The sequence below is a fragment of the Zootoca vivipara genome, chromosome 13 (genome assembly GCF_963506605.1).
Source record: "Zootoca vivipara chromosome 13, rZooViv1.1, whole genome shotgun sequence".
NCBI classification, from domain to species: Eukaryota; Metazoa; Chordata; class Lepidosauria; order Squamata; family Lacertidae; genus Zootoca; species Zootoca vivipara.
The window spans coordinates 32,214,529-32,238,840 of NC_083288.1; the positions used below are offsets into that span (position 1 = coordinate 32,214,529).

Consider the following 24,312-nt stretch of genomic DNA (forward strand, 5'->3'; position numbering starts at 1 on the left):
GATAACTGCTGTTCCATGTACAAACTAGACAGAATATGAGCATTAAAGTTCCCACTGTTTCCTCTGCTGGGCTCAACTAAATAACTGATGCTTGCATTTCACTGAAGGTCAGTTTTGAAAACAGGCTGAGTTGTTCTTTCCCACCCAAGTGATCAGAAGGAAGAGGCTTCATGGGTGGAAATACTGCACTGATAGTATTTCCCTCTGAAGGTGGTTTTCCATGTCTTAACCTGAAGGAGCGTCTCCTCCGCCATCGTTCAGCCCGGACACTGAGGTCCAGCGCCGAGTGCCTTCTGGCAGTTCCCTCACTGCGAGAAGCAAAGCTACAGGGAACCAGGCAGAGGGCCTTCTCGGTAGTGGCACCCACCCTGTGGAATGCCCTCCCATCAGATGTCAAAGAGATAAATAACTACCTGACATTCAGAAGACATCAGAAGGGAAGTTTTTAATATGTGACATTTTAATGTATTCTTTTTTGTTGTTGTTGTTGTTGGAAGCTGCCCAGAGTGGCTGGGAAACCCAGCCAGATGGGCGGGGTACAAATAATAAATAATAATAATAAACAATAAACACTTAAAAATGTGGTCCTAGTTCAACACCAGCTTGTATTTCTGTCTCTTTATCGGGCCACCTGGTCACAGTGGAATGATTATGCTATTCAGTCAGATGAAATTTAAAGGATGCATTTGATAGGGATATGATTGTATCCAGATTAAGCTAGCTGTCCCAAGTTCTCTTTAAAAACAATGGGATATGACTGAATCATGAATTGCTTTTCCTGTTGACTCCAGTGGGATTTATGTGTTCCAATTCATCATTCTTTCTGAGGCACAATCTAGTTCATATAATCCTAAGAACAACTGCAGCAATGGTCATGTATCAAGTGGCACCCTGTCAAATAATTCTTATGAAACAGGTGGTTGATGAAGAGCTGAATATCTGTCTTATGTTTAAGGTAATTCTTTCCTTAGGGCAACTCCGAAGTACTACCAGCATGTCCTGTCCTTGGTATTTGCAGTGAATGAGATGAATGAGAACCCCAGACTCTTTCCGAATGTCAGCCTTGGAGTCAAAATTTATGACAGCTTCCTGAATGCAAGAATGACTCATCAGAACACCCTGAAACTTCTGTCTGCCTCTGAAAAGACTGTTTCCAACTTCAAATGTGATAAACAAAATAATCTGATAGCTGTCATTGGAGGCCCTGACTCTGAAATCTCCCTTTACGTGGCCACTCTCTTAAGCATCCACAAAATACCACAGGTAGAGTGAGCTGGCAGGCAATGCAACTTTTAATCATTTATATCATTTAGAATTTTATTCTCTTTTATTTATTTTTGAAAGATTTTTGTGAGCTAGCAAGAGATGTAAGTTTTTAAAATATTTTTCTATGTTTTCAATTGTTCTTTTGTTTTGTGTTACGTTCAATTGCATTGTTTTATTGCTTTGTTGCTTGCTACCTTGTGTGCCTTGTGGGGTAATGGGAGGCATATAAATGTAATAAATAAATAAATATACAATATATATGAGGCTGATGTTCCCAAAGAAAGAAAGAAGTCCAGGGTCAGGAAAATTCAAATTGTCCAGTTCTTGTCACTATGTGCTTGTAAGGCAGGCAGTTTATTGTGATTTTATTTGCAAGATTAGCAACACGTCTAAGAACATATTAACACATCTGAGGTGCACAGTTTTAAACAACTATAACAACATATATATATATATATATATATATATATATATATATATATATACACATACATACATACATACATACATATACAATCAACCTGCTGAAAGTGTGGGTCACCAGAAGTACCATTGCTGGTAGTCCATGGAAAGCCACAAAACAGCATGATGTGAGGCTGAGCAAGCCAGGGCACACTGGAATCCTGAGCTGTCACTGCTGCCAGTTGATGGCTACATGGCTAATCTGGGACAAAGCACTATGCCAGACCCAGGCTGGCATAGCCTGGAACAGTCATTTGCCTCTTTCCTGCATTTTGCCCCAGCCAGCATGAGTAGTGGGGCTACTGGACAGGGTTTAAATTAACCTTCCATATATCTTAGTGGAAACCAGCTATTACACTAGCATGTAACTGTAGAATGAGTTCATTATGAAGAAAAAGTGCACAGAAAAATAGCAGAAATAATTTTATCATGCGCGAAGAAAAGAACTGCAGATGTTATTACTATGAAAAACAAAGCTCATAGTTATTAAACTATTTTAAATATCTACAATTTTTAAAATGCACCAGCATTTTTAGATTTAGTTAGCATTCCTTTTTTATCTTAGCAGATAATTACAATAAACCGTTGCATATTTATATTATTAATGCAGACATATTTCAATTGAATTAACTACTTCTTTAATTGAATTTCATTTCCTTCCCCTTAGATTGCCTATTGTGTAATTGCTCCAGTGGTAGATGCTAAAAGTGAACTGCCTTCATTGTACCGGATGGTTCCCAATGAAGAATATCAGTACACAGGGATTGTCAAGCTTCTCGGGCATTTCCAGTGGACATGGGTTGGGATCCTTACAACGGAGAATGATACTGGAGACAAATTTGTGCAGACTTTGATGCCAATGCTTTTGAAGCATGGGATCTGTATAGCCCTCAATGGAAAAGTACCAGCTATATCTAATGCTATAGATACACTGAGCTCATTTGACATCATCCTGAAAAAGGCAAGTTATCTATCCAACTCTGAAGTTCAGGTATTAGTTGTGAATGCAGAAAATCCCACCATTCCATCTTTGAACTGGACAATTTATTTATATGCAATGGTGAAAGGTATTACAGAGACATCAATATTTAAAGTGTGGATCTTTACAGCTCAGTGGGAATTCACGTTAGATACAACGCGCAGGACTTCTCAAATACAAGTCTTTGATGGTGCCTTGTCCTTTGCAATACACACAAATGAAGTGCCAGAGTTTAAAGAATTCCTTCAGGCCCTACATCCTAATTCAGCTAAAGAAGATATTTTTCTCCATATATTCTGGGAACAGGCATTCAACTGCTTCTTTCCTGATTCTAAAGCAGCCAAGGAAAGTGCTAGTGTTTGTTCTGGTGAAGAGAGGTTGGATAGCCTCCCTGGGACTCTCTTTGAAATGGGCATGATAGGCCAGAGTTACAGCATTTACAATGCTGTCCATGCAATAGCACATAGTTTACAGAAAATGATTTCATCCAGCTCAAAACACAGAGCAATGCCAGATGGAGCTAAATTGGATCCTACAAACCTGCAACATTGGCAGGTAATGTTTTACATGAAAAACAGTTCTTTTGCAATAGCTTTTCCAGTGTGTGGTGGCACTCAGTTTACAGAGTAAACCTACACACCACACACTTCATTTCTTTTCCTTGAATATGTTGATTATCCACTCCCACCATTCCTGTATATCTTTTCTCATGTGAAGACACAGCAGGGGGTGGGTCAAGTTAAGATATTCCATGTGTTATCCCTGAACTTGTTTCCCCACACTCTGGCTTCTTCCACTCTCTTTCTAGGAACATTGTACATGTGACTACATATCAAACAAGTCACTCATCCATATGCTTTCCAGATCAAGGGTAGTACCTTCCAGTGTGTGTGATTTTGCCCTGGCCTACAGGGAGGAAGAGGCACCGATTTCCATGACAGTGAAGGGATGCTTCCCCCACCTAGCATTTATTGTTTGCTGGAGAAGGGATATACAGCAGGCCCAAAACGTTTTGTGTTGCCCAAGCGGTATAATAGGCAATCTAAAAAAAATGGGATTTACATTCAGGTAGAGGTTACAGTATTGCAGCCTTAGCTTTCATCCAACTCATATTTCAGATGTACAATCATTCTGACATTTTAAAACTTGACTTCCTTCCTCCTCTTTCTGCTGTTCCTTAAATTTATTTTTAATATCTTCTGCATATCCAAATTAACTTAACTTACTCATTCATTTATCTTCTTTAAATGTCACCACACATCTTGGGTGTCTTTCCATCCCCTCAAATACGACTGATCAGGGGCATAGGAAGATAGGGGCGGTGAGGGTGGGCCGCCCCGAGTGGCACGATCCCAAGGGCGCCATTGCGGCTGCCCAACCCACCCCCAAAACACGCGCCCCGCCCCTGCGCTCAGTGCGCCCCACCCCAAAATGCATGCCCCGCACGATGCACCCAGCCCCCAAAACGTGTGCCCCACCCCCAAAATGTGTGCCACGTCCCTGGGGGCAGAGCGCCTGATCTCCACCCCCGGTGGCGGAGCATGAAGCTCCACCACTGCGATTGATGCCAACCTGGTTTAATTTTAGGTACCATTTTAAAACACACATTTTCACCCTGACCTTTGGTACACTATGAATTCTAATGTTTAAGGCTAAGTGGTAGCTTTATTATTATTTAGTGATTATCATTATCTGTTTTAATTGTTATGGTAACCTGGTATGTAAGGAAGGATTTTTGTCTCTATTCATTCTAGCTTCACCATTTCCTAAGGAGTATCTCATTTAACAACACTGGTGGAGAGACGGTGTCTTTTAATGAAAATGGTGAATTAGCATCTGGATTTGATATAATAAATTGGGTTACTTTCCCAAACCAATCTTTTTCAAAACTGAAGGTGGGAAGGATGGCTCCATGGGCTGCTCTGAATCAAGAGTTCACTATTAATGAGGTTATCACATGGCATTACATGCTTAATCAGGTGGGGCCCATGTATCGGTGCAGGAGGAAATATTACAGTGCCATTTAATATCTACATGAAGCCATTGTGGGCAGTCATTGGAGTTTCAGGGCGAGATGCCATCAATATAGGGATGACCCTCAGCTTTGTTCCTCCAAAACATCTGAATCAGGAGAGGCTGTGCAGTCCCTGAACCATTGACTGGATGCAGTGGTGAAATGGATGATGACAAACAAGCTGAGCATGAATGTTGGCAAGATGGAGGCACTGTGGGTGAAGAGCTCCCGTGTCTGAGAAATTGGTCAGATGCCTACGCTCAAACTGCCCCTGAAGCAGAAAGTCCACCCTTTACTGGTGCTTCTGGAACCAGTTCTGTCACGGGAGGCTCAGGTGGCCTCAGTGGCTAGAAATCCCCTTTACCAGCTACAGCTGGTTCAACAGCTACAGCCAATCCTGGATCGGAAAAGCCTTGCCACAATAGCTCATGCATTGGTTACTTCGAAACTGGGTTACTGAAATTAGTATTTTAATTTCATATGTCTTTAATTATGGTTGCAATTTTCCCCTCAATTTTATTGTCTAATCCTTCTGTAAACTGTCTTGAGATGTGTGGTTTGTTTTTTTGTTTTTGTTTTTGTTTTCAATCAAGCGGTGTATAGATTTTATGAAAAAAATAAATTAAAATTACATAGGAAGCTTTTCCACCCTGAAATGTGATTCATGTCAGCAGCATTCTGGGTTGTCTGAAAGTTTCATACAAGCATCAACCATCAGAGTGATAAGTTTTGTTCTCTGTGGCTGTAACAATTACAAGGAAATTAGGTTGCTTTATATAAGGTTTTTTGAAGGTTGCTGCCTTGATATAACACAGTATTCATGTGGCTGTCCTTGAAGAGAAGTGAATAGCTTTAATTGCTTCAAAATGTGCTCTTTCCGCAGGACTGCTTTCAGTTGATAGGGTCATATTAAACAGACCTTGGACATTGCTCAGTCCTTGCTAATAGTTTCAACAGACTAAGTTCTGGTGCAGGTGTTGGTTTTCACACTGAAAGGAAAAGGCGAAAATGGTGTGGCAATAAACGTATAAGCAAAGAATGGAGCACAGAAATAAGAGCACAGAAATATGATTATTGTGCTCAACATATTTACATATGACTCTTCAGTAGCACTCTTAGGTGACTGGAGTCTTTCATGCCCAGTTCTGGTGTGGTGTAGTGGTTAAGAGAGGTAGACTCATAATCTGGTGATCCTTGTTCGCATTCCCGCTCCTCCACATGCAGCTGCTGGGTGACCTTGGGCTAGTCACACTTCTTTGAAGTCTCTCAGCCCCACCCACCTCACAGAGTGTCTGTTGTGGGGGAGGAAGGGAAAGGAGAATGTTAGCCGCTTTGAGACTCCTTCGGGTAGTGATAAAGCGGGTTATCAAATCCAAACTACTACTACTACTCTTCTTCTTCTTCTTCTTCTTCTTCTTCTTCTTCTTCTTCTTCTTCTTCTTCTTCTTCTTCTTCTTCTTCTGTTGCAAAAAAGAAAAAAATGGTTCTGCCAAAATTGTTCATGAAGGTTGATTAATATTTCAAATGTGCTGGGCTCAGTGAACATATTTCTATAATGTGCAGTTGCTTCCTTGGGGGTGGGGGGATTCACAAGACATATTTAGCAGGTGGCCACTATGGGCTTACCAACTCCTCCAAGAAGCTGTAAAATGTCAAAGAATGAAAAAGTCGTCCTTCATGCCACCTCACATTTACTTGTCTGTGTACATAAAACCAGAGAGATTTTTTTAAAAAAATATTTTCTTTTTAAAAAGAAATGAAAAATTAAGCCACAAATGGGATGGAACTTGTTTTGGTCACATATACATAGACCCTACTGAGTATATAGGGACTTAACACCAAGGAGTGTGCAAAGGAAACCTTATTTCTCATGAGAAGCAACTTTGTTTAAAACTTTTTCCCTGCTATTAACCAAATATATCATGAATTAATTTTCCCTTTACTTTTTATGGCCAGGTACTACCCCTTGCCAAGTGTAATAAAAATTGCCACCCAGGCTATAGCAGAAAAAAGAAAGAGGGGAAGCCATTTTGTTGCTATGATTGTGCTCTATGTCCAGATGGAAAGATTTCCGACCAGATGGGTAAGAGAAACAAAATGGTGAACATACTATGCAATATTGAGACCGACCGTGTGTTGTTGATAGTCTCTTAAATTCCTCCCCATTTCCATCCAATACAGTAAGTGCTAGGGAAAAATATATTCTATTAGTGGTAAATATTGCAAATCATTTTTCAGATACATGAATGTTTGTTTACACATCAAGATATTTTCTATGCACACTTAGCTTTGGTATCTAACTTAACTGCTAGCGAACTTTTGTTTCCACCCTTGGATTATACAGTGGTACCTCGGGTTAAGTATCCAATCCGTTCCAGGGTGCAGTTCGCACCCCAAAAAGTACTTAACCTGAGCGGCGCTTTAGCGAATGCATGAAGCGCTGATAGAGCGCTTCTGCGCATGCGTGAAGAATGCTTCTGTGCATGCACGTGCGACGGAACCTGGAAGCAAACACTTCTGAGTCTGTGAAGTACACATCCTGAAAATACGCAACCCACAGCGTATACTCAACCCGAGGTATGACTGTAATGGGAAATTTACAAATGACTATAACTCCCTCCCCTTCTGGCCAAAGTGGTTGGAATTTGCAGAGGCATCAACCTGCAGGAGTAGATTAAGCTGGCCAAATTGCAAAGTAATAGTTATAAAAGTACAAAGTACAATTTGTACTTTTTTTTGTTATAAGAGTCGTTTTGTTTAGGAAGTAAGAGATATTCACTTCCCTGCATAATCCCTTGGAGCAGGATTTGACGTCTGCAAATCTTATTGCAGCACTTACAGTACTGATATATCCTTAGAAGTAAACTGGTGTTAAACACTTAGGGGGAATTATTAATCAACCCTATAGATGCCTTCAGGAAAATAAGACATTTCTGTGTACACTTTCATACAGAAGTTGCAGATCTGGAAATATATAACTGCACAGACAGGAACAAACACAGAATTTGTTCTGTTTTTCAGATATGGATGACTGTTTCCAATGCCCAGAAGATGAATTTCCAAACAAGAACAGAGACCAGTGCCTCCCTAAGTCCATGAACTTCCTCTCTTTCTCAGAACCTTTGGGCACCACTTTAGTTTTTTTTATATTGGCTGCTTCTTTCACCACAGTTTTGGTACTAGGAATTTTCATCAAGTACAAGAACACTCCCATTGTCAAAGCCAACAATCGAGCTCTATCATTCTTTCTCCTCATCTCCCTGTTCCTCTGCCCTCTTTGTGCTTTGCTCTTCATTGGCCAGCCTCAGTGGGTGACCTGCTATTTACGTCAAACTGCTTTTGGCATCATATTTTCAGTAGCTGTTTCTTGTTTGCTGGCAAAAACCATCACTGTGGTTCTGGCTTTCATGGCAACCAAGCCAGGATCCACAATGAAGAAATGGGTGGGGAGAAAATTGGCTATTTCTATTATTCTTGGCTGTTCTCTCATACAAGTCACAATTTGTAGTATATGGCTATCTACTGCACCTCCATTCCCAAATTTCAACATGAACTCTTTGGTTGAAGAAATCATACTAGAATGTAATGAAGGGTCAGTCACAATGTTTTATTTTGTTCTGGGATACTTGGGATTGCTGGCTTTTGTCAGCCTCACTGTGGCTTTCCTAGCCAGGAAGTTGCCAGACAGTTTCAATGAAGCCAAGTTCATCACTTTCAGCATGCTGGTGTTTTGCAGTGTTTGGTTGTCCTTTGTGCCCTCTTACTTGAGCACCAAGGGGAAATATATGGTGGCTGTGGAGATCTTCTCCATCTGGGTCTCCAGTGCTGGGTTAGTGGGCTGTATTTTTGTTCCTAAATGCTACATTATTATTCTGAAGCCTTCCCTGAACACCAAGGAGCATATAATAAGGAGGAATATGTAAATGTATTTCTTCAATTGCAAGTAGTTATGGTTGGGGTATTTCAATATTCAAGCAAAATAGTAATTTGGCACATTGGTTTGCTGTTATTATTTAGTTTTGCAACTCTGCATTGCCTTTTCTCTGTTGCTTATATGTATTTTTCAATAAACAGATAATATAAAACATTGCTATAGTCAAGATTTCCCACCCATCTGTCTTCAGCCAGAAGACACCATGTAATAGTAAAGTTGTGTGTTAATGGAGTTACTGACTCTCTGTCCTGTCTCTGTCAGGCTGGCAATTTAGGCGCTGAATCTAACCTTAGCAGTTTTACTGTTTGGGTGGACTCAGTGGCAGGAATAGACTTGCTCTTCTATTTCTGCTTCCTCTAGTCAATGTTTAACTAAGAGGTGTCAGATAAACAGAGCTACTGGTGAACTTGATGTGGATTTGAGTTTCTCCTCCTCCTCCTTCAGGTATTTAAAACATATATTTCACCCACAATCACACTGTATAACACTTTATTGTAATATGCTATATTGTAAGCCTCCCTGTGTGGGGACGCAAGTGGCGCTGTGGGTTAAACCACTGAGCCTAGGGCTTGCCGATGAGAAGGTAAGTGGTTTGAATCCCTGCAATGGGGCGAGCTCCTGTTGCTCGGTCCCAGCTCCTGCCAACCTAGCAGTTCGAAATCACATCAAAGTACAAATAGATACACATGACCTGGAAGCTGTACGCCGGCTCCCTCAGCCAATAACGCGAGATGAGTGCCGCAACCCCAGAGTCGGTCACGACTGGACCTAATGGTCAGGGGTCCCTTTACCTTTTCCTTTAAGCCTCCCTGTCATCCTCGAGTGAATAGTGGTATAAAAATTTAATGAATTAATTGACAAACGCCTTAGCAGTCGAACGTTTTGGCTCCCGAACGCTGCAAATCCAGAAGTGAGTGTTTCAGTTTGTGAACATTCTTTTGGAAGCCGAACGTCTGATGGGGCTTCAGTGGCTTCCAGTTGACTGCAGGAAGCTCCTGCAGTCAATCAGAAGCCATGCCTTGGAAGTTGAATGTTTTGGAAATTGAACAGACATCTGGAATGGATTCCATTCAGCTTCCAAGGTATGACTGTAGTAGTAGTAGTAGTAGCCTGGCAGGATTGCATTGTAAGGATTGCTGAGATATATCAAACATATTTTCTTCTCTTCTTCTGATGCAAGTCATGTATTGTACAATGCAATACTCTTGGGAGATTAGTCTGGAACCTTTAATTATCACAAATTACCACTCAGGGACATAATCCATCTAGTCAAGCCTCCTATGGATTTCTGGAGCTCACAAGCACAATCAATAACACAGTCTGAAATTTGATTAAAAAAAATACCCAGTCCTATTAAGTGCTGGTGTGCTGGTTGGTGAATGGGCAGAGCTACAGCTGCCCATCTGATCTTCAGTGATGTATCCAGTCTGGTAGCAGATAATAGATTATTTCCGGTTATTCTGCTTGATGAATCCACCCAAGATGATAGGGGTATTTGCTTTTCTGCTTCTCATTTTGGGTCTCCCTCAAATTGACTGCAAGGCGCCAGCTCCTATGTGCACCATGATAGATCCATTCCTGATCCCACACCAGTATTATAAGAAAGGGGATATAAACATTGACATGATTGCCACACTGAACACCTTCATCATTGATGAAATACCATTCAACAACCAGCCATCAACAAAGATGACAGATGAACTTATGTAAGGAATTATGTAAGGCTGAATAGAATCACATATGTTATACAAGCAGCAACATGATCAGAGAGCAGGGTTGGGGTTTTTTTGTCTTTAGGTTTAATAGCAGATTTATTTAAATTGCATATGGTTTTTCCTTTACACAATGTGCTTGACATTTCTGTGATATTTTTTTTGCTTACAATGCTTTCTTATTCTTCATGATCATTCTACATTCCACATTTTCATCATTCACATCATATTATTTAATGGCCTTCACAATCCCTTCCTATTTCTTCTAAGTATTATAATACATTGATATGAAATTAAAAAGCAGGGTATAATAGAAGAAGTTTTTAGAAGGGTGAGACGAAAGAAAGGAAGGTATCATTACATATAGATGGATTAATTTAAATTAGTAATAAGGGGTTATGTCATCTGACATTTTTATTCCAAAATTGAATGGGCAAGCCACAAAACTTGTTGTGAAGATTATATTTTATAGTATTTCTATTGTATGTCAGCTTTATCACCATAACATTATCCCAGGTTTTCCTCAGCCATTCTACAGTTATGGGGGGGATCTTTGTTTCTCCGTTGCTGGGCTATACATAGTTATACCATTGTCAAAATGTTTATTGCTAGTTGTAGATCAGGATTTATAACTTCAGAACGCATGCAAAGGAGGACTTTTTTTGGGGGGGGGGTGATGGTAATACATAATCATGCAGAATTGTAGCCTCCAAATGTATTGTTTTAACACAGTTCCAAAATATGTATAAAATCTGTAGTAGTTCTTTTACATCTCCAACAGTACATATTTTGACTGCATCTTTTGTTCGGTTTATGTTGAGTAAGGTACCATTGAAATATTTCCTTGTTTTTTTCCCTTTCAAATTAATGCACTCTAGCATAGCTGGAATATTTTTAAATACCAAGTATCATTCTGCATGTGACATTGTTAAACTGAATTTCATTACACACCATTCCTATTTCTTCTTATTTGATGGTTGTGTTTGTGCCCTATTTATCGGGGAGATAAGCATATTCTTTCTATCAATATGTGATCAATATGTGACAAAAGATTCTCAAATGGGATTTAGGGAGTGACCGCTCCCCACATCAAATGGGGGGGGCGACTTTTGCGTGGTCACGCATAGCCCCCTGGATCCCAGTGCGGCTCCTGGTAGTTCAGGAACTGGCTTCACCCTCCCCAGGCAGGATACCTGGGGTCTCCGCCTACCTCAGTCAAAAGCCCTATCCTGCCTGGGGAGGCGTTGCCAGGGGACTGGCCAGGTAAGGGGAAGGACCACCCTGACCACACAATAGCATTCCATGCTTTATCTGCAGTTGTTCCACAATGGACCCAACCCTTTGCACAAAAAGCTGGCACAAAGCACACCAATGTTAATTAAGCCAGAATAAAGTTCCACAATATTCAAACAGGGGTGTTGCTGCTGCTGTGCTAAAAATTGGTGGTGCAAAAACAAGCCTTTAAAAGAGGGTTCTATGCTGGGTTTCCAGGTTATATGACCAATCAGAAAGGACCTAAGATCCAGCCTCTTCACTCCCCGGAATCCTACCTCCTCCATATTCCCAAAACACTTCTTTTGGATACTTGCAATGGCCTTGGTTCAATCAGCTAAGCCCTGCCTGACATGGAATAAGCCAGTTACACTGACATTGTATCTTTGGCTGAGCTGGGGTTGTTCAGGACTTAATATTAGTGAGCTAATGGTAGGATCAGCTCATGAGCCCAAAATCATAAAAATGAGAGATTTCTGATTTTACGTGGCATTAAACACAGGTACAGCTGGCAGTGTAAGTCCTAGAAAAGGGGCATCCTGGGGCTTTACCATGGCAAGACCAGGGACTTAGCCTGGATTCTAAACCCTTTCAGCTAAGTTATGTAACCAGCCTGAAACAATATTTTAAAAGCTTGTTTTCCTTTTACCAGGCAGAGCAGGAGCAGCCTCACTGCTACACAGGGTTTGAAACTGGTGTAACATTGCTTAACTTACTTACACCAGCTAACATCATCATCATTTACCCACCCTTCACCCAAAGCTCCCAGGGCGAGTTATAATAGCAAAACACAACATTTAAAAGAGTTTAAAACAATCTTCAGCAACAAAAATAAGTTGGGTCCTAAAAATATACACCTCGGGTATCAAAAGCCAAAGTGTTGTTGTTGTTTAGTCATTTAGTCATGTCCGACTTTTCATGACCCCATGGACCAGAGCACACCAGGCACTCCTGTCTTCCACTGCCTCCCACAGTTTGGTCAAACTCATGTTCGTAGTTTCGAGAACACTGTCCAAGCATCTTTTCCTCTGTTGTCCCCTTCTCCTTGTGCCCTCAATCTTTCCCAGCATCAGGGTCTTTTCCAGAGAGTCGTCTCTTCTCATGAGGTGGCAAAAGTATTGGAGCCAAAGTATTGGGTAAAGAGGTGCACTTTGGCATCCACCAGAATCTGTATAATGAAGGTGCCAGACACACTTCTGTGGGGAGGGAGTTCCACAGCTTTTAAATGTTCGGCTTTTAGATTTCCATATATATATGGATTTCCATTATATATATATATATATATATATATATATATATATATATATATATATATCATTGTTTAAAGAATGTTATTTATTGCTTTTTCTTCTTCCTTTTGGATAAAGTCTTGTCAAATGCATTTTTGCCCAAAACACAATGGGCACACTGAATAAATAAATGACCCATCCCTATTCTGAAAAAGATGGTTGATCCTTTATTATCAAGAATAATACACATGAAACAATTCTTTTCTTTAGGACAAAGTCTAAGAACTACCAGCATATCCTGTCTCTGGTTTTTGCAGTGAATGAGATAAATAAAAACCTGAAGACCATACTAAATGTCAGCCTTGGCTTTCACATTTATGACAGTTATCTAAATGCAAGAATGATCCACCAGAATACTTTGAAACTTCTTTCCAGCCAGAAAACAATTGTTCCCAACTTCAAATGTTTTAAGCAAAAGAATATGATAGCTGTCATCGGAGGACTTAGCTTTGAAATTTCCTTTTACATGACTACTCTTTTAGGCATCTACAAGATTCCACAGGTACAAAGAATCACCTGACCATATAAGCTTTCCATAGATTGTATTACCATATATTTATCCACTAAATAAAATATGATAGTGAACCATTTATCCTTCACAAATAGCTTCATTTCAGATGGTTCTTGGACCTGTTGCAGGGTCACTGAGGAAGATCTTATTGCATTGAGTGGTTGATTGGCAAGCTGTGCCCCCCCCCATTGTTGATGGTCTCCAATTCCCATCAGCTCCACTGAGCTTTGTCAATAGATAGGGATATGGCAGTTATATTGCAACAATTCTGGAGGATCATAAACTCCCTATCTCTGGGCTAGAAGATGCTCCCTCAGGTATCCTTAATCTAAACTATGTAGGGCTGTAATGGTAAGCACCAGCACTTTAAACTGTCCTTGGGACAATTTATTACCATGTAATTTCATATATGCAGCATATGTGTCCATATATTCAATGTTTTGCCAAGCTTAGTGGCATAACTGCTGCTTTCACTGCTAAGTAGTGTTAGGAACTAAGGCAATGTGGGAAGGTGTATGAAGTGCTTACTTCTTATTGTAGAGAGTCACAATTTTTGATACATAGAAAACCTGCAAACTGTCAGGGACATGGCAGCTTGAACCTTCCAGGGAGGAGAAAGACAGTTGAGAATTACAACAGGGGTTTGAGGGAGGTCACAGCTCAGAGACAGACGAGGGGGAAAGTTGGGAAATAATGGGAGAGGAGGAGGAGGAAGAGGAGCACCAGAGGGGTGACAGCTGACAGACAGTGTCTTTAGAAAGCATTCCAGAAGCCCCCACTCTCAGAACCCAGTGATCCTTGAAAGTAGGAGAGCAAAGAGCTCAAACGCAGAGGGCACTTATCAGCACCCGTAGAAGATATGATGTGATTGACGAATGAGGATGTGGAAGAGATGGGGGAGTGGAGATTCACTCGGGACAATGCCATTATCCATGTTTTAATGTATTTTTAACCTTTTATTGGAAGCCGCCCAGAGTGGCTGGGGAAACTCAGCCAGGTGGGTGAGGTATAAATAAATTATTATTATTATTATTATTATTATTATTATTATTATTATTATTATTATTATTATTATTAGCTGGGTTCTATAGCCTCTCTCTGTAAATACTGAATCAAAAGTGGATGGTAAGAAACATTTCCTTGTCTTTGTACATTGCTGGCAACCAGCTGTGGGAGTTGCTGGCAGCAACAAACTAATCAACATTTCACATGCATGCCACAAACAAAAAGATAGAGTATGAATTTCTGAAAGTATGACATTTAGCATAAAATGAACTGAAATAATCTAGTACTGTACAATTAAACTACAGAATGAATTCAAGAATTTAAAAATGTGTATACAAAAATGAGAGCAGGTCTGGCAACAAGGAAGGAAAAGAAATGTGGTGTTGTTACATTATTAATCTAATTGCATAATGCCATTGTATGATTATTATTATTTGATTAATGTACAATTTTTATTTGGCTTAGATTGCCTACTGTGTGAATGCTCCAGAGATGGATGATAAAAGCCAGCTCCCTCCATTCTACCGGATGGTGCCCAATGAAGAGTATCAGTATGCAGGGATTGTCAAGCTGCTGCTTCATTTCCAATGGACATGGGTTGGGATCCTCACAATGGAGAACAATAATGGAGAGAAATTCCTGCAGACTTTAATGCCAATGCTTTTGAAGCATGGAATCTGCACAGCCCTCAATGAAAAAATACCAGCCACAACTCATGCTGTAGAGACGTTGAGTTCACTTGACTCTATGCTGGAGAAGGCCAGTTATCTATCCAATTCTGAAGTCAATGTATTGGTAGTAAATGCAGATACTGGTGTCATGACATATTTGACATGGACAATGCTTATATATGCAATGCTGAAAGATATAAAAGTGACATCCATTGGTAAAGTGTGGATAACGACAGCCCAGTGGGATTTCTCAGCTGACGTGGTGCACAGGGCTTTTGACATACAGGTGTTTCATGGTTCATTATCTCTTGCAATACACTCAAATGAAGACTTGGGTTTCAGAAAATTCCTTCAGGTCTTGCATGCTAAGACATCCGAAGACAATGATTTTTTGAGGATCTTCTGGCAGCAAGCATTCAACTGCTCATTTCCTGATTCTAAGGAGGAAGAGATGAGATCAGTTACTTGCACTGGTGAAGAGAAGCTGAACAGTCTCCCAGGGACTCTCTTTGAAATAAGGATGACTGGCCAAAGCTATAGCATCTACAATGCAGTTCATGCCATAGCACATAGCTTACAGAAAATGTACTCATCCAGGCAAAAACACAGAGCAATGTTGGACAGAAGTAGATTGGATCTTCCAGAAGTGCAACCTTGGCAGGTAATTTTCATATCAAAACTAGCTCTCCTGTAATATGTAGTTTGTTGTGTGATGGCACACAATTCAGGAAATCCAGATCCATGTTCCTTATTCCTTAAATACAATGGTCAATCCTGTTCTCAGAAATCTTTCCTTACTCGCCACCTGAAAGCACGGCAGAAGTCATCATTCTGTTGAAGATCAATTCATTTCCCCTCTCAAAGTTATTGATGCTAATCAATGAAGATTCAGGAACTGGATGTTACTATAGGTTGATGAATGAAGAAAGATGTGTTAAGAGAGAATAAGAAAAAGAGCTCGTATCAGATTGCCATGTTGACACTGAAAGCATCGTCTAGGGCAGGCATCCCCAAACTTCAGCCCTCCAGATGTTTTGGACTACAATTCCCATCTTCCCCAACCACTGGTCCTGTTAGCTAGGGATCATGGGAGTTGCAGACCAAAACATCTGGAGGGCCGCAGTTTAGGGATGCCTGGTCTAGGGACACATCACTGTAAAGTTACATTTTAAGTGTATGAATGTGGAGGATAATGTTTGGGATATGCTGGATGGGATGGATTTTGTAAGTGAATGAGCTATTCTCACAATATTTCTGAAATGAAGTGGTATAATAATGTTTAATAACTTTTTCATGGACATTGGAGGAGGCGGGAGTGAGAAAAGAAGAGCTTAAATCAGTGGGCCCATTGGGTTGGGCACTGAACATTCCTAAGAATTTTGGGTATCAGTGGCCTTTCCATTTTCTTAATACAAAAATACTTGTTTTGTAACAGGTTTTTAAAAAGGAACACATTATGGCAACTTTCCCTTTCCTTCTTGCATTTCATTGTGGTTGACATAGTTTGGCTCCCACAATGCACCCTTAGAGCTGTTCCCAGAGCAAAACTCTAATTTTTAAAACCACTTAATAAAGTGGTGGTCTTTTATTAAGCCAGTTCCCACTCCACTTCTGACCTTGCATTGCGCAGCATGCTTTGCAGCCTGTGGTTGAAGCCCCAACAACCATCTGCCTTAAGAACAAATTGCATGACAACATGGGGGGGGGGCAACTGAGTGCATTTAGGCACTCACTGACCTTCCCTGTAGTGTGGCTAGGGTGGTCACTTTAGGGCAAAGTAGGATTTTTTGGTTTCTTATTAAGCAATCTATCACTTTGCAGCGAAGACAGGATCTTCTCCATCTGTTCACACCTCCTTTGGTTCTAGGTGATGTGGATTGTGTTTCTGCCCCCTGAGAGGTGGGTATGGTAGGCAGAGCATCCCCTTTTGGAGAAATTCATTATGTTAGTTTGGGTCCAGTTCTCCAATCCGTTAAGGTCATTTTGAAACCTGATTCTGCCTTCTGCAGCATTAGCTGCCCCTCCCACTTTGGTGTCATCTGCAAATTTGATGTTTTGTTTTTGCCTTTGCCACTTTTCATTCTAGCTTCATTCTCTCCTAAGGAGTACCTCATTCAACAATGGTGCTGGAGACACAGTTTCTTTAAATGAGAATGGTGAATTGGCAGCTGGATTTGATATTATAAATTGGGTTACCTTCCCAAACCAATCTTTTTTACGAGTGAAAGTGGGAGAGATGGATCCATACACAACACACGGTCAAACATTCACCATTAATGAAGGGGCTGTCATATGGCACAACACATTTAATCAGGTAGGATAAAAATACAGGTACAGGAAAAAATATTAGTTGGGCATAGTCTTTGGTATCCCATTCTCTTGCAAAAAGATACTTGGTTATGACTGTGAGAGAGAGAACCTGAAGAATGATTTATAAAGGAAATGTTATTAATGCTTGGAGATTGTGGCTGGATGGCTTCATGGGAGCCAACTGAAATTAAATCCTTTGAAGACAGAGGTCCTCTGGCTGGGTTGGGGTGGTATAGGGTTGGGGGACCAACTCCCTTCTCTTGCAGGGGCTCAATTAGTGCCAGTGCCTTCGGTTAAGAGTTTGGGTGTGATCCTTGACCCCTCCCTTTCTATGGAGGTGCAGGTTGCAGCAACAGTCAAGGTGACATTTTTCCATCTTTGCCATATCAAGCAGTTGGTCCCTTACCTTTCCCCAAGCTAGCCACAGTGATCCATGTGACGGTCACCTCCAGGCTTGACTACTGTAACTCACTCTACGCGGGGCTGCCCTTGAAACTGTCCCAGAAACTCCAGCGGGTGCAGAATGTTGCAGCGAGGCTCCTCACGGGGTCCTTGCCATGGGAGCATATTCACCCAGTGCTCTAGCAGCTGTACTGGCTCCCGGTGGAGTATCGGGTCAGGTTTAAGGTGCTGGTTCTGACTTTTAAAGCCCTAGGACCCACATACTTATGGGACCACCTCTCCTGGTATGTCCCGCAGAGGACCCTAAGGTCCATGAATAATAATAGCTAAAGGTCCCGGGCCCTAAAGAAGCCAGATTATCCTCCACCAGGGCCAGGGCTTTTTCAGTGATGCCTCTGACCTGGTGGAATGCTCTGTCCCATGAGACTAGGGCCCTGCAGGACTTGATCCCCTTCTGCAGGGCCTGTAAGACAGAGCTATTCCACCTGGTCTTCAGTTTGAATTAGCCTGATCCTCTACTCCCTTTCCTTTTCCTATGAAGAAACCCTTTTGGGACCCCACATTTAAACTCTTCCCTGGTCTCCTTCCTTGCCCTAGCAGAACCAAACTTGGCCAGTTAACCCTGGTGATTACTTGACCTTTACCAAACTGGGTTTCCCCCCATAAAATGACCCTGAATTTTTTGAATTTTATTGACATGGATGCTATATGTATGTTGTATTTTATGCTGTTTTTAAGCTGTTTTTAAAGTCGCTTTTAATTAATGTTTCATATTTGCTGTTAGCCGCCCTGAGCCCGGTTTTCAAATCAGGAAGGGCGGGGTATAAATAAAAAAGTTTTGTTGTTGTTGTTGTTGTTGTTAATTGAAATTAATATTATTGTTGTTATTTTATCACTATTTATAGGATCAGAAAACCTCTAGCTTGCAGGCCTAATTTTACCCATGAAGCCGTTCCTCACTAATGATGCCACACCTGTTCTACACCTGATGTCAGATGTGATGTCAGGTCAGGGGCAGGTACTGATGTGGCTACAAAGGAACAGTTAAGATTGTAAAGTCAGCTACCAGTTGTTCCTTTTCTTGAGCAAGCCACACTGTCTGTTGGCTGATGGGCAGTGGGATCATGCCTTGGTCAAGTGCACAACGCTGTTTGCACTGAAACTACTTGCTAACACAGGGCTTTTCCTCTCTGTTTTAGCAGCAGTTTCAGTGGGAAAAGATTTGGGCCAATTACAAAAACAGGAGGCAATTATATTGATACAAGTAGTATCATTTCCAGTATTTTTCAAATAATAGTGTTTCATTAAGGAATAACTGAATGAGAGGAATATCTACTGTCATTTCTTGGATAACTTGCTCCAAAAGGAGCCACTACTCAATGATCCTTAGAATTGTACCAGTGGAGTATTTTCATTGGACTGTTTGGATGCTGATGATTATTAATAGTGATGCAGCATGTGATAAGTTTCTTCAAAATGTGAGTCCCATTGTTACTGAGTATGAAGTCAATAACCTCCTCATAGGGAATTTATTTTAAAGGTCTCAAAATGTTTTGCCAAAAGTAGTGCTTACAATTCAGTGAACTAGGTTCACGTTCCTTCACTGTAGGATAACATCTCTGGTTAAAACCTCTTGGAATTTACCTACTGAGATTCATGACTATGGCATCTACTCCAAATGTGACAGTCAAGTGTGGTTTGCTTAGTTAATATAGGCTCAGAATCACCCAGCTTCTGAGCAACTCAGTCAAGAGCACTAACAACAATAATAAGATCGTAACTCTTTTCAAAGCCGTTATGTTCCGTACAGAAGCATTCCTTTAAACCAGCTCCTTTAAAGTAGCTGGTTTTTTGCAAAGCAAACTTAGCTATGTCTACTCAGATATATGTCCCATTCAGTTCAAGGTGTCTCAGGAATTTGTAAATAGAACTGGAGCCTTAGAAACCTCATGGCCCATGATAAGCAACACCATAGTATTAATTTAAAACACCATAGTATTAATTTATTGATTAGAAACAAGAACAATTATTTTCCTCTTTTTGTGGATAGATCCTGCCAACTGCCAAGTGTAATGAAAATTGCCTTCCTGGATACAGCAGAAAAGAGAAAGAGGGGAAGCCATTCTGTTGCTATGATTGTGTACCATGTCCAGATGGGAAGATTTCAAACCAAAAGGGTAGGAAACAATATGTTCAGTTTCGTGAGCATAATTTTTTCTTCATTTTTCTTCTGTCTCCGGTTCGGCTCTCCCAAAAGAATGGTGATGATCCAGTGAGAACACAAATTGCTAATTTGTTATACACAGTAAAAATGTATTGAATAAACAACCAAACTTCTTAACCCTGTATGTTATCCAAACAAAAACAAAAACCCTGTATTTCAAAATAAGCCTCATACATCAAATATATAGTGATTTATTTCCATTTTTTACTGTACAGTGGTACCTTGGGTTACAGACGTTTCAGGTTACAGATGCTTCGGGTTACAGACTCCGCTAACCAGGAAGTGCTTGCTCCAGGTTAAGAACTCTGCCCCAGGATAAGAACAGAAATTGTGCGCCAGCAGCACAGTGGCAGCGGGAGGCCCCATTAGCAAAACACGCCTCAGGTTCAGAACCGTTTCAGGTTAAAAACAGACCTCTGGAACGAATTAAGTTCTTAACCCGAGGTACCACTGTACTGTTGTACAATTTGATTATGCCTCCACCAGCTAAGCAATAAAGGATTTGAATTTGATTAATATTAGAACCATCGTAGTGGTGATTGATTGATTTTGCTTCTTTTTCATTCAATCAAGTTTATAAATATTATTTTATAAGTCTGAGGAATGATAATAAATATCCCAAACAAGCTTTTTGGCACATGCATTTCTGATGTATCATCTACAGCTCAAGAACAATGGTATTTACAACATTAGCAGTGAACATCATGAAGCTTAGGAGGGTCTTTAAAAAAAATAATAATCTTTTTTTATTTATAAGTTGAAGTGGTCTTAAGAATAGACTAAGCAGACAACTAGTGGATCATGTTGTCTGCTTGTCTTTGAGAAAAAGATGTAGAGTTTTTGTTATACATATATATTGCCTCTTATATGAGGGTTTGGTTGTGGTGGTCCACACATAAACACAAAAATAAATAAAGCCAAGAATGTCCTGCAAGGTGGAGTGCTGCTTACCCGTCTATGGGAAGGCGCGGCAGCGTCTTAGAGACCTCACCCCTGCCTTCCCCTAGATTGGTAAGTGAGGTACCATGTTTTGAAGAGGAGACACAAGGAATCTATCACACTTCTAGAGCCTTCATGCCTCCTTCTCAAAGTCCAGTGCCTCACTTACCCAGTTTTGGGGACACAGCGCAAGGGCTCTGGTATGTTGCCAAAGCCCCCACATTGCCTTCTCAAAGTTAGGTAAGCCTATGGTTGCAGCTGTGGGTGGGTGGGGTGGGGAAAATAAATAAAGGGAGAGTGACTTGTCTCCGCTTTCCCTTTATTTATTTATTTATTTATTCATCCATTCCCCATCCAAAGCTGCAATTACATTAGTATACAAAGTGTAAGATGTGAATTATCTTTACCTGCATATGCTTAGGGGCTGTACAACTCCCTTCACCATAAGGCTCAGGTTCTGCCCCCCAAAGGGATGCTAAATAAAGGGAGCAATAAAGGGAAACAGCCAGAGAGCCACTGTATCCTAAACTGGATACATCCTGCCTGACCTTGCCATAGGTTTGCCATCTACAGAGTCACTCTCAGTTGACATTTTTGCATTAGAGTTTGCTATGGTATTTCTGAGATGAAACAGGTGTCATGGATTCAGGAATATTTTTTTTTTTAAAAAAAATAACTTTTGGGATGGGAATTACTAACTATTGAAGGATTTTTTTCCCTGTTTTTCAGACACAGATAACTGTTTCCAGTGCCCAGAAGATCAATTTCCAAACAGAAATAGAGATCAATGCCTCCCTAAGCGACCAAACTTCCTCTCTTTCACAGAAGCTTTGGGAATCTGTTCAGTTTTTTTCAGTTTGTCTTCATCTTTCACCACAGCTTTGGTGCTAGGAATTTTCATCAAGCACAAGAATACTCCCATCGTCAAAGCCAACAATCGGGAACTTACATATTGTCAGCTAGTCTCCCTATTGCTCTGCTTCCTTTGTGCCTTGCTGTTCATTGGTCGGCCCAATGCAGTAACGTGCTACTTAAGACAAATTTCTTTTGCCATCATTTTCTCAGTGGCTGTTTCTACCATATTGGCAAAAACAATAACTGTGGTTGTGGCTTTCATGGCCACCAAACCAGGATCTAAAATGAGGAAATGGGTGGGGAAAGGTTTAGCCAATACTGTTCTTCTCAGCTGCTCCCTTATCCAAGCCATTATTTGTGCTATATGGCTCAGTACCACTCCTCCATTTCCAGATTTTGACATGGACACTATAGCTGAAGAAATTATAGTGGAATGCAATGAGGGATCCATCACAATGTTTTATTGTGTTCTGGGATACTTGGGATTTCTTGCCAGTATCAGCTTCACTGTGGCTTTCCTGGCCAGGAAGTTGCCAGACAGTTTCAATGAAGCTAAGTTCATCACTTTCAGCATGTTGGTGTTTTGCAGCGTTTGGTTGTCCTTTGTTCCAGCATACCTGAGCACTAAGGGGAAATACACAGTGGCTGTGGAGATCTTCTCCATCCTGGCCTCTAGTGCCGGATTACTTGGTTGTATCTTTGCTCCCAAATGCTACATAATTATCCTGAGGCCTTCCTTGAACAGCAGAGAACAGCTAATAAAGAGGAATATATAGGAACTGAAGTGTTAGGATAGTTATTCTTGCACTGGCTCATATTTCCTGGCTCTTGCATTTTCAAGTCTCCTTTTATTTTCACACAGTTCTGCACTTTCATTGTAGTTTATTTTGAACACCCAATATATATTACACATGTATTACACATATATAATTACACTTTGTATCTCTTAAAATGGTCAATGTTCTGTTCAGATCTGTACATCGCCGGATGTTTTGTGAAACAAGCCATTGTATTCTTTGGTCAATAGCTGAATGGGCAGCAAAATCGATGATGTCTCATTCACCTCATGGTGCGGACAAGAAAAGAGCGACCCCAATGGCAGGTTTCACATGTCTTTTTATAGATTCATATACATACCTTAATGTCCTGGCTATGTAAAGATTACCCCCACCAGACACTTTTAAAAGGCTTTCTATTATACATATCTGTTTCCACTTAGCCCTCCACAGTTCATTGTGTTCTCTTCAACTTTTGACACCCTGGCTCACCCACAACTTTGTCTGAAGCTTGTGGTGAAGAGAGTTTCCTGGTGTCAATAATAGAATACAATTAAAACATAAAAAATAAAAAATAATAGGGGTCCTGTTTTTTTCTCTCCTAAAAAATATTCTAAAAAAAAACCATTAAAAACATCTTTTAAAAAGTTGCATACTCTGAGAGGTATTCACTAGAGAACCAGATCTCTCACCTACCCACTGCCAGGAATATATTTCAACATCTTGACACATTCTAATGCCCAGAAGAGAATGTTTTCTGGTGAATTCCCTTCCTCCTATTAAATGAATATGGCAAAATGTCAAAGTCATTCTGAGTCTGTTTTGATATCCAAAGACAAGTTGTTCAGAACTATGAGAAAGAGATTATTTGGAGGCTCCAGTATGAAACCTTATCAACAAGTTGATTTAGAGTACAGTAAATCAGGGCATTAATTGGAACATATGATTTCTTTGTAAACCATACTGAGAGGCAGCAAACATGTTTTTTATGTTTTTTTCCCCCTGATGTAAGTAAAGTCTTCCAGAATGCAATACTCTTGGAAGACGGCTCTGAACACTTCAATTATCACAAATTACCACATCTCATCATGCAGCTTGCCAAACCCCATGTGGACTGTAGAGTTCACAAACAGAATTAATAGCATAGTCTGAAATCTGTCATAAAATATCTCTGTGCCATTTAGTAATGGGATGTTGGTTGGACTGAAGCATTAAGTTGAATATGTGACAATTCCCATTGCAAAAGGATTTGGAGCCATGGATGTAAGCAAGTTGTAACAAGGCTGATGGTGGATAATAAATGGAACTGGGCAAAATGTTGGAGGAATTTCTTCTCCTGCTTCTTATTTTGTGGCTGCAACTTCCTCAAAGTGAATGTGAGACACCCACTGTTATGTGTACCTTGACAGATCCATTCCAGCTCCCATACCAGTATTATCAGACAGGAGACATCACCATTGGAGCAATTGCTACTCAATATGTCTGCATGTTTGATGAAATTTCATTCAGTGAACACCCAGCAACAAAGTTTGTGGATGCACTTATGTAAGGTATACCCCCTACCCCAGCTCTACTGTCATAGCCCACCTTAGAAGTGCCTTGTGTAGGTAATACAAGCACTGCAATGACCTAAAGCAGGTTGTACAAGCATTTAGTCTTATTAGCAGGCTTTTAAAATCTACGTGGTCTTT

General features: G+C 40.6%; 2 protein-coding genes across 2 annotated transcripts; both read left to right on the forward strand.

The window, feature by feature from the left end:
* Positions 1–7,744: 7,744 nt before the first annotated feature.
* On the forward strand, positions 7,745–8,644 carry LOC118094747 (vomeronasal type-2 receptor 26-like). The gene has a single exon (XM_035135369.2). It carries the CDS (start codon positions 7,745–7,747, stop codon positions 8,642–8,644), a length of 900 nt encoding a protein of 299 aa, XP_034991260.2.
* A 1,574-nt stretch (positions 8,645–10,218) lies between these two features.
* On the forward strand, positions 10,219–22,621 carry LOC118094748 (vomeronasal type-2 receptor 26-like). The gene is made up of 6 exons (XM_035135370.1): positions 10,219–10,361; positions 13,139–13,430; positions 14,910–15,776; positions 17,202–17,429; positions 19,878–20,004; positions 21,720–22,621. The coding sequence occupies exons 1-6, from the start codon at positions 10,219–10,221 to the stop codon at positions 22,619–22,621; spliced, it is 2,559 nt and encodes an 852-aa protein (XP_034991261.1).
* The last annotated feature ends 1,691 nt before the right edge of the window (positions 22,622–24,312 follow it).

Bases quoted from the DNA above. Each gene is read 5' to 3' on its own strand.
- LOC118094747 (XM_035135369.2), top strand. From the start codon at position 7,745: ATGGATGACTGTTTCCAATGCCCAGAAGATGAATTTCCAAACAAGAAC.
- LOC118094748 (XM_035135370.1), top strand. From the start codon at position 10,219: ATGATAGATCCATTCCTGATCCCACACCAGTATTATAAGAAAGGGGAT. The intron at 17,430-19,877 runs GTAGGATAAAAA...TTTTGTGGATAG, and splicing joins GGCACAACACATTTAATCAG to ATCCTGCCAACTGCCAAGTG. The intron at 20,005-21,719 runs GTAGGAAACAAT...CCTGTTTTTCAG, and splicing joins GAAGATTTCAAACCAAAAGG to ACACAGATAACTGTTTCCAG.